This window comes from Oratosquilla oratoria, chromosome 23 (genome assembly GCF_046742065.1).
Source record: "Oratosquilla oratoria isolate Oo_2021 chromosome 23, ASM4674206v1, whole genome shotgun sequence".
In the NCBI taxonomy this organism is placed as follows: Eukaryota; Metazoa; Arthropoda; class Malacostraca; order Stomatopoda; family Squillidae; genus Oratosquilla; species Oratosquilla oratoria.
Window position 1 is genome coordinate 29470628 of NC_134799.1, and position 11251 is coordinate 29481878.

The window sequence follows — 11251 nt, forward strand, 5'->3', positions numbered from 1 at the left end:
TAATATGCGGATGAGGTACCTTTACTAAGATTCTCTTAGCTGCTGCTGTTAAGTATCGAACCCGGTTCCAAGCAAGTGCAAAGAATGTGCACGGAAAAGGGTATAAGGTGACGCATATAATTTTTTTCTGATATGTGATATAGTAACTAATTGTGTCACAGATGTTGAAGGGGAGTTGCTTACATTAAGACTGTAGCTGTGTAGCGAATGATAAGGTTGTGGTGGTGTAGTTATGTATAATACTTTGATGTGCCTTGTGTTGTGTTGGAGGGTATCAATGTGAGTTGACAAAAGGGTGGAGGGCGAGGGAAGATGGAAGGGAAGGAAGAAATGAGGGAAGAAAGAAAGGCAGGAATGAGATAAAGAGAGAAGGATGGAGGGAGCGAGGGAGGAAGGCGTGGGTTAGACAGACAGCCTTTGTAGCAGGAAGGCTTAAGATATGAAAAGGACGCGCTGGAATTAAAGAAGGCTTTGGCGAGACTTTAGCTCTCCTTGTGGTATTAAGGGAGTGTGCTCTAGGTGCGTTAGCAGTAGTTGGGGTAGCGGTGGAAGTGGTTGGTAATAAAAAACTTTATAGACTCTGGAGTGGTTATCGTGTATGGTGCGCTTTATCCGTTATGTTATCGTTCTGGTGCCTACTCTAGTGGCGCCAAAGTTGGTAAAGAAAAGGATAACTGGTATCAGAAAGAGTGATTTTTGTGAGAAATGAGACGCTGCTGATTAGAGGATAAATATTAGAGCGAGGATAGTAGGAGATCTTTGGATGGCGGTAATGCTAAGATGGTTGCAACGGCAGTGATAAGTGACCTTTAATGTAATGGCAGTGCAAATATATTCTTGTTTGTGATATATATATACATATACATATATATATATATATATATATATATATGTACATACACACACATATATATTATATATATGTATATATATATATGTATATATATATGTATATATTTATATATATATATATATATATATATATATATATATATATATATATACAATATATGCGCACATATTATATAGATGGATATGACATACATTACATTTGGGAAAGTTAATTGTACTTATAATTTTTTTATTAAGCATAGAAAGAGATGAGGAGGGAAAGACAGAAAGAGAAAATGAGAGAATAAGAAAAAGAAAGAGATGGATGGAGAATTAGGTAAACAGAGAAACGGGCAGGCAGACACGTGTGTTTGGATTGAAAAGTATAAAGAAAGAAGTAAATGAAAATCAGAGTTTCAGTCAGATGTGATCATATTAAGGCAAGGAAGGAGAGGTACGAAAAGAAGGGGTTAAAGGAAAAAGAAAAAGGAGGGTTTGGAAGGAAGAAAGGAAGGAGAAAGTAGTATTAAAGGAATGGAGCCAATGAATCCGTCACCAGGAGTCTCTTCCAGGAGAACCGCGGCCTCCAAGGAAACCGGCAACGGCCACTGGGTTGGCCCATAGGTCCTCTAGAGAAGAATCTTTGTAGTAAATAGAATGGGTGAGTATAGGGCAGGGTGAAATACCGTTCTGTGTCATCTGTGGGATGACTACATCTGAGGCATACGGAGTCTGGTCTCAGGCCAATTCTCTGTCGGTTTGGTTTTAGTACTGATAGATTCGATTCCAGTGAAGAAAAGGGTGACTTTATGCATCTCAGTGTCAAGCTTCTCGATCGAGAGACCCATTTCCGTGGCATCCAGAACATAAAGGTTCAACCGGTACGCAAGGAGTTCATTATATAAGTGTCATACAATAGTCATTGGTTCACTGTTGGATAATGCGTTTCTCCATTTCCCTCTATCTTTACTTGGAACGGCCCCTTCAGACCACACGCAATGGCTGTCGAGGATTGGATACGACCTGGAGAGCCTCGCACCGCAGCTGTCCTGGTTCGGCGCCCCTCGACCATCGCCCTCGCTCTGGCATGCCTACACGCACGCGGATCCAGGAACCCATAGAGCAGGACACTCACCATTCTCCAATCAAGTAACTGCAGTTTTAATTTAGTTTTGAGTATCCATTTATATATATATATATATATATATATATATGCGTGTGTGTGTGTGTGTGTGTGTGTGTGTGTGTGTGTGTGTGTGTGTGTGTGTGTGTGTGTGTGTGTGTGTGTGTGTGTGTGTGTGTGTGTGTGCATGAAAGGAGCATGTGCACGTTGTTAGTAAATGGATAAGACAGAATTACAAGGAGAGAGAAGAGACAAGGAGAGAGAGAAAGAGAGAGAGAGAGAGAGAGAGAGAGAGAGAAAGAGAGAGAGGGAGAGAGTGAGGATGGATTAAACGATCAATTTCGTGCTGAGGACCGTCTTCAGTCATTTATAAGAGGAAATTGGATTAGAGGACAAAAAAATCTGATAATACGTGTAAAGTTAACTCCAGGCCACAATAACATGTCCTTCCATTGAAAGCCTTTAAAAAAAACTCACGCTTTATCCTCTCTCCTCTCTCTTCTTCTTCTTCCCCCTATGCTCCCCCTCCTTACTCTCTTCACTCTCCTCCCTCTTTTCCCTCTGCTCCCTCTTCTCATTCTCGTCCCTCTCCTCCTTGCTCCCCTCCTCCCTCTCCTCCTTCTTTCCTTCCCTCTCGTCCTCCTCCTCCTTCACCTCCCTCTCCTTCCTTTTCTCCCTTTCCACACTCTCCTCCTTCTCCTCCCTCTCTTCCCCCTCTCCTATTTCTCCTCCCTCTTCTCTCCCTCCTCTCTTAACCCACCTCTCCTTCTCCCTGTCCTTCCTCTCCTTCTACCTCTCCCGCCTCTCCCCTTTCTCCTTCTCTTCCCTCTCACATATCCTCCGCTCTTCCTCTTGTGCCTCACAGCTCACGTTTGTCCTCTGGCTCTCCCGACACAGGTGTCTGGAGTGGAAGGTGTAAGTGGGTTGGCACTCACGCTCGAGGAGGCTCTCAAGTCAGCAACCACGCTTCCTGCCCTCAAGCCCACGCGCTTGCGCACTCATTTTTGGCCGGACACTCACGAGGTAAGTCGATCTTGGGTTTTGTCTCGAGAAGAATCCCGATCAACAAGAGAACCATTTTTCCATTCTTTGTCTCAAAAATAAACAAATAAATGAGATAAATAGATAGATAAATAAACTGTTCATCAGCCCACTTGTTCTTTTCATAAAGTTTGTTCCGTTCAAGATGAGCCAGTCCCTTTTATTTATAAAAACTTTTTTGGCATCCCTCTTTTTTTTATATTCTGTGCCCACCCACTCCATCTTGATAGGTCCCTGACTCACAATATCGTCTGTGCTTTCTCTTCACCATTGCCAGTCATTCTTTAATTATACTTTTTTTCCTTTATTTCTTTTTTTTTATCATTAGCGTCTTGCTACTCAAGTAATTATTGTACCTCCTCGTTCTCTTCGTCCCCTCCTCCTCTTCCTCTTTCTTTTCCTTCTCCTCCTCCTCTTTCTTCTCCCCTTTCTCCTTCTTTTTCTTCTCTTCCCCTCCTTCACTTCCTTTTGATCCTCCTCTTCCATCTTAATTTTTTTTCATACTCATAACATTTCGTGTTATGCACGAGAACCTCACTCCACCGTAGTTAACTCCGTGCTGTTTCTTACCCCCAACCCTGGTATTCTTCCCCGCAGTTGGAGATCACCACGGTGCCAGGGCCCTTCGGAATCGGTCTGCTAGTGTCCTCGCTGGGGCATCGCACCACGGTCACGGCGACGGACCAAGCCAACCCCATCTTCAGGGACGTCCTCACCTCGGTCTTCGAGAACTCACTCCTGTTGGACATATCCTTTGCCACGGCGCACAACACGCATATCTTCTACTTCCTGAAGGTGAGCTTTGGTCTTCCTCCTCCTCGAGATGACTAATACAAACGGCCCTTTGTTCAGAAACTGGTGGCTGGAAGAACAGTAGTTATCGCTGATTAACTAAATAATGTCACTGTAGCGAGGAATTTCATTGATATGGTCTTAAACTGTTACATTTAGTCAGATAATGTCACCAGGCGTTAGTCTGAATAGATTCTGCAAAGGGCGTCCCCATAGCGTAGAGATTAAGAGAGGTAACCAGACAGAAAATCATAACCCCACCTTCCTACCCAACTCCCCCCACACGCTTCTCAACTTCCCCCCCTCCCCCTTCCCCATTAAGACCAGGACTCATCCCTAATTTCAATTAAATTAATTTAGAAAAAAAAATAGTTTGTCAAGAGAAAGATAAAATGTCATCGGTTCGAAAAAGGATGTCAAGCGTTAGATCTCGTGTTGCTATTTTTATTCGTAGTTGTGTTAGTTTGGATAATGTAATGACTTACCTACAACAACAGTGATATCAATTTTATTCCCATAACATTTCGTAGAAGATGATTCCGTACCCGAGAGACTCATTATAATTTTACTTGGTATTTCGAGAGAGGAACGATTAATGACAACAGTATTCTAAGTATCGGAGATCAATAAATCAGACCAAATAAAGACGCGAACTAAGTTCCCACAAAGTCATGGCAGACTAGGACTTTTCGTCCCATTCCCTATCCCTTCCCCTGCGTTATTACTAAACCACATCTTCTCCCTCTCCCCTCCTGCAGGAGAACTTCTGGAAAGCGAATGAGGACATGACCCAGCTGAACCGCCTTGCTGGCGAGGTCAACATCACTATCCATGAACCTTCTCCGGGCGACGACAAAGGCGACAGCTTCATCGATGTCAAGCTACACAGCAGCTCGGCCGTGCTTCACATTCGTTATGGAACGACGTGGCAACAGGAACGAAAGCGGCTCCTCAAACACGCAAAGAAGGTGAGTCTTCGTATAGGAGGGAGGAAGCGGGAAGGAGGGAGGAAAAAGAATAGGTTCGCAAAAATAAGGAATGAGCAGCGAGAGAAACAAAAGGGAAAGGAATACTGGAGATAGGAGATTATTTTCTCATAAACAAAAGGAAGGGAACAAGAGGAAGAAGAGAGGACTGAGGAAGGGTGAGAAAAGGTCCGTAGAAGAAGACTGTAGGTGGGGGTATTGGAAAAGAGCGCTGGGTGTGGAAGAATGAAAGCGTATTCGAAAAGGGTCTGTTAACTGTCGAAGTCCTCTTGTACAGCTTTGAATCCTCCCACCCTTAGAAAAACAAATAAATAAAACTAAGCTTAAGGTATTGGTCCGCCTTTTGAAAGTAAAAAGGAAAAAATTAGAAGTAAAGGGTAAACGATAAAAGGAAATGATGGGAGATGGGAAAATCAGAATGGAGTAATATGTTAAAAGAAATTGGGGTGGAAGGAGCGAAGATAGTAAAAGGAAAAGGATAAGATCAGTGGAACGAAGTATCGATGAAATAAAAGGTGAGTTTCTAAAGAAAGGAACAACTTTTATTTATTGTTTTCCTAAGTACGTGCTTTACGAACTCTACATTAGCCCTGCATATGTAAAAAGAAATTCTGTTTGTGAGGTGTTGAAACATATTTTAGGTTTACAGTACCAATTACATTGTAGGCAAATGAGAATAGTATAATAATATCATCTGATTCATGTTATGTTGATAGATACACATGCTAATTATTCCACTAGTTTATTTTACAAAACATATATCTTTGTTGATAATATCTTAGCTATTAGAAGAAGAAAAACGTAATTTATTGCATGCCAACACGTTTATGCCATACTCATACACACACACATACGCGCGCTTTTCCAATAATGTCTCATGTTTTTATTTTTGTTTGTCCGTATACTCTTCAGTTGGCCATCCGGCGAGCCTGGTCCGAGGAACGCGACCGACTTTCCGCAGGTCTTCCGGGCACCATCGACTGGACGTCCGCCGAAGTGGAGGAGCTCATCTCCCGTTTCTCGGTGAGCGGGTACTCGGCCAAGTACCTGCACCCGCCAGAGTTGTACCCACAGCTCCTGGACGACCCGACCAATATTCGCTTCTCGAGAGACATGACCCGGACTCGCAGAAATTCGAAAACGAAGAGGTCTCAGCGGTCGCACAGGTCGCAGAGATCTCAGAGGCTCCACAAGGCACATCGATGTCGAAAGTGGTGGAAAGGCCTTTGCTAAGCAAAGGAGGGGGGGTGGTTGGTGGTCCAAGTTTGTAACTATCATACGTTCTTTCTTCGCGGACTTGACTGGGAGGAGTCTGAAAGAGGGCGACATGACACATCGTGATATGACGGGAGTGCTGCTGTACATTTTTTCTCTCGAGGAGAGGAGCTCTCTTTTGAACAAAGAAGGATACCAATGACAGTGACGGTCGTTATGTACTCTTAAAGGTGCGTGAAAGGTGGAAAAGTGTACAGTAGAAAGAGTACGTGCAAACGTGGAAAAGGGATGTGTATGAGACACAAGCACAATTTATGCTGTTGAGATAATAAAAGATGAACCACATAATCAAAAGCCAATATACATGTGAGGTTCTCACTCAAGTAACAGACGAATGATTACGAAAAGAATATAAAAATGGAACATATAACGAGAACATTGTAACGGTGAGAACAGGAGTTAGACCCGACGAGAACGGAAATATCAAATGGCAATAAAGAAAGAAAAAAAAAAAAAACAGTATACCAAATATTATCAAGAAAAAAAGCAGGAAAAACACAGGGCATCAAGGAAAGGACGAGGCTTTTGAAATGCTGATCGTGAAAGTGTGTGGAAATTCGTATCGTGCAGCCAACGACCTCCTGGGGGTGAACGAGGTGACCATCAGCACTGTGACTTGACTTGACGTGACCTGATTCTCACAGGATCACAACTGCCACGCTGGACAAACAACGGGGAACCTCGTGGTGAAGCAACAAGAGAAAACGAATATGTCTCTTGCTTGACTCAGTTATACAAGGCCATGTGCAATCTTTATCATCGTCTGTATGAGTGTATATTTCTGCCGTGCGTAAAAAGATAAACATGCATATATATACAAATATATTCATGTATGCACATTGTGTTTATAAATATATGTACAGTATACATATATATATATAACATATATATATATATATATATATATACATATATATATATATATATATATATATATATATATATATATATATATATATACATGTAAAATCCATAACCATGTACGTATGTACTGCATTTGCATATTTACACAAAAACAAGCGCCAACTTCACACTGTGTGTTGCTTTCGAAGACATATTAGGAACCCTTTGGGGAAGTGTGTTAATGAGCCCCAACTCTTGCCAAAACGCCAATTGCGATATTCACGACGCCCCTTCTTGTCTGTTCGGGTCTTTCGTGGCCCAAGTGGTCTCTCCAGTGGTCACTCGTTCATGAAGAAAAAAACTGAAGAAACTCACACACACACACACACACACAAACGAAGAAACTACACACACAGAGACACACTTGTAACGCGTCGCATTTCGAATTGCCCAGACACTCATGATGTTGTTGAATCTCTGATATGTCCACACTTGGGATCTTTGACACTGTGGCGAAGCCGCTTTACCAAACCAAAGGTGTAGAATCTGTGTGTATTCTTTTACAAAGTCCAAGAAAAGGTTCGAATCTCGCGCCAGGTTTATTTTTCCAAGGATTGGAGAACAAGATGAAGTGAGTAAGACTTACTGGAACGCAAGGTAGAAAGTAAAAGAGCGATATGTAGTCAAGCACATTGCTACACGAACTGTAACACTACAAAAAACAAACAAACAAACAAACAACAGCGTTTCCGTAGACAAACCAAACCAAACACAAGACGTAGCTAGAAGAAGGTAACAGATATCTATTATTACATAACTAGAAGACTTTGTCTAGAAATCCTAATGATGTACCTAATTCTAGCATAGGATGAACATTGCCCCCCACCCCCACACCATCCTGCCTCTCCGAATTTAAAGCGATACATTCTATATAACTTATGAATTGTGAACATAGCCGCAATGGTCATGTTGATGGTGACAATAAGAGTGATGACGACGATGGTGATGATAATAACGATAGTAGTGATGATGGAAAATTTCCAACGTTCCTCTTTTCATTTCCCTTCCCTCTCCATCTCCTACTCCTCCTCCTCCTCCATCTCCTCCTCCTTCTCCTCCTCCTCCTCCTCCTCCTCCTCCTCCTCCTCCTCCTCGCCCGTCTTCCTCCTCCGCCTCCCTATTTTCTTTCTTCGTGTAATACTCCAAATGCTCCTCTTGCCCTTGAACCTCTCCCATTCCCCTCCCTCCACCAACTCCACTGAATCCTTTTCATTCACCAGTCTGACGAGGCTGATGTATCACTATCAACACTGTCATCATCGTTATCGACCGCCGTCTGTAGAGTGAGACCGGAGGAGAGGTCGAGAAATCCTCCCCCGGTGGTCTTCATCGTCGTCGTCGTCGTCGTCGTTGCCGTCGTCATCGCCGTCAGCTGACAATGAAATGTATGTAATGAAGGTGCTGCTATAAATCCCGGAGTGATGTCAATCGGAAAGGGTTGTTGAAATTTAATTGATGCTTCCTTGCGTGTTCTCCTCCTCTTCCTCCTCCTCTTCTTCGAAATTCAGTTTTATGTCATTGATCACGCCTCCTCCTACTCTTTTTCCTCTCCCTCTTTCTCCTCTTATTCCGTTGGTTTGTTGTCTTTCTCCATGCCCCAACTTATGAAAATGCAATTCCTTGATATCTGTTATTCTAGTCTGAACCTTTCGAAACATTAATATATTTTTATTTTCAATTGTCATATATCTTATCCTCTTCTTCTGCGGAATAGATCCAGTTTCATTTGTCGTATATACCAGTAATACGAATAAGTGTAGCCTCAGAAGCAGTGGTACTTTATTGACCAAGTGTGGATGTGGTTGTGGGTATGGGTGTGGTTCTAGATATGGGAGCAAGTATATATATATATATATATATATATATATATATATATATATATATATATATATATATATATATATATATATATGTATTTATATGTATGCATGTGTGTGTATATATATATGGATGAATATATATATGTGTATATATATATATATGTATATATATATATATATACATGTATCTGTATGTATATGTATATATATACATACACGCATACATATACAAATACAAATATGCCTGCATGTATGCATACACTTATACATACATACATACATACATACATACATACATACACACATACATACATGTATGCATACATATATACATGCATATGCACATACATATATACATGCATATCCACATACATACATATATACATGCATATGTACATACATATAAGAAGTATAAGAGGCTAGACTAGGAAATTAACTGTTTTGTGAATACAGTGAGCATTGTATAGAAGCGTAGCAGATCATCTTATTATATAAAAAGTTGAAAAAACTAATGTGGCATTCAACAGAAATAAAGGTGAGGACTACAAAAACATAATAATAATAAAGGGGAAGCCAACTTATACAGAGAAAAAAGTAATAATAAAGAATGGAGTAATAATTGAGGTGGAGAAATAAAGGAGAAAAGAAGAAGAAGAAGGAATGAAAATATTTGACAGTTGTAGAAAGTCGTGTAGATGAACACATCAGAAAATCTTGCTAGTTATTTCCTGAAGTTAGAAAGGGATCAGGTGGGTCGTGCGTAGGAGAGTCCGAGAAGAAGAGGAAAGATAAAAAGAACCATCCTGTGATACGGAGATAACGGGAGAAAGCGACACAAGCACAAGAGGAGCGTTAGAGGAACAGGAAGAAATAAGTGAGGGTGAGAAAATACCTAGGGGAGGAGACGACGAAATCCCCTCGAGAGGGAGACGTGTGCAGGACGAGGAGAACCCCCAAGAGAAGGAGCTGTAGCCGAGACGAAAGGCGACGGACGAGTTCGAGAAAACGCGAAGTCGAACCTCGGGAGGAGCTAAAGCGGTGACGTCATAGATCGAGAGGAGATTTTTCAGAGTCTCTGTACCTATTTTGCCTTACCTCTTTTTGCCTTCATTGTAATATTCACCTAACGATCTATCACTATAATCTATCTCTAATCTATCCTCTTCTCTTTATGATTCTTGTCTGCGAAGTTCCGGATTCTTGTAAGGTAACTAAGCGATCTCTTGTAGGTCGACGTATCTTTCCCCACCCCGGTACCCGTTCATCCTTGTGGTGCCCATTTTTGGGGTATCCCGTCTTTGGTACCCATTCTCGCCGTGCCCGTTTCTGCGGTACTCAGTCCTTATGGAAACCAGAGCAGGTGACGATGTCATAGGTACTAAATCACTTGGAGGTAACAAAGCCAATCGGTACTATGTCGAGTGGGTACCAGATGACCTTGCTAGTAAAGGGTGTAAGTAGGAGGCACGCACTGCTAAGAGATATCAGTCTTAGGATTCCTGCGTCCCAAAGAGGCACCACTTGTAGACATCTCGAATGACTAGAAGTTCTGATTACTTCTAGATGTACTATAGTTGTACAGTACTCGTCCTTGATGGTACTTCACGGCGATGGTACTATATTTGAAAGGTACTATATAAATATAATGGAGGTACTGCTCCTGGGGGCTCTGTGCCTCGGTGGTATGTTGCAACTCTAAGAGGCACTCTTCTGAAACGTGGTGCACCTCAGGAAGGCTCGGCACTCTTCAGTAAGGCCCACGGGGCTCTCTAGAAGTGGAGGTTTGGCCGTGAGAAACACTCACGCCCCCTAATATACGGCCATCAAACTTTCAAGGTTTCCTTAATTTATCGTTGTATGATACCTCTGGTCCACCCAACACATTTCTGGGAGTCGAGAGTTCGTTCTAAGAGTCCTGTGCCTCCTTCAATACTCAGTGTGCTTTTCTGAAGGTCCCAAAGCTTTGCGAAGACTGAGGCCTTTCGGTTTGTCAAAGGTACTGCAAATCTTTAGTCTTGAGGCACTTTCACACAGTGAAGTGTCCAGAGTTGAGGGAAACGTGTGAATGGAATTCTGTAGTGTAACTATATATGCTCCTCACAATGCAATTTTTCCCTCCATGGCGGTACTCAAGGTACCTGAAGACGAAATTCTCTGGAAGCTACTGAGGTTGATGCCAAAGTCGGTGGTAATCTATGCCATATTCAAGCATACGAATGTATGCGTATATATACATATATATATATATATATATATATATATATATATATATATATATATATTTACATATATATATGTATATATATTCATATATATACATATACATATATATACATATATATACATATATATACATATATACATACAGTGGTTAGTCGCTGTTGTGTGAAGAGAGTAGCGAGCTCGAGTGTGTAACCATGCCCTTCAGGACTGCCGCCGAAGTTGCCTCGTGCTTGTGGAAGTATGTCCTCGTGGGGAAG

General features: G+C 41.8%; 1 protein-coding gene across 3 annotated transcripts in view; it reads left to right on the forward strand.

Annotated features, from left to right (window-relative positions):
- Ten-a (Teneurin-a transmembrane protein) overlaps nucleotides 1-6923 on the forward strand; it is a 1186308-nt gene extending 1179385 nt beyond the window's left edge. For all 3 annotated transcript variants that reach the window (XM_076206894.1, XM_076206895.1, XM_076206896.1), the window contains 5 exons: nucleotides 1820-1980; nucleotides 2852-2977; nucleotides 3593-3790; nucleotides 4546-4755; nucleotides 5686-6923. In XM_076206894.1, the coding sequence (XP_076063009.1) occupies nucleotides 1820-1980; nucleotides 2852-2977; nucleotides 3593-3790; nucleotides 4546-4755; nucleotides 5686-6006 (1016 nt within the window). In that variant the 3' untranslated portion in view covers nucleotides 6007-6923. The remainder of the gene's footprint in view (nucleotides 1-1819; nucleotides 1981-2851; nucleotides 2978-3592; nucleotides 3791-4545; nucleotides 4756-5685) is intronic.
- Nucleotides 6924-11251: the final 4328 nt, after the last annotated feature.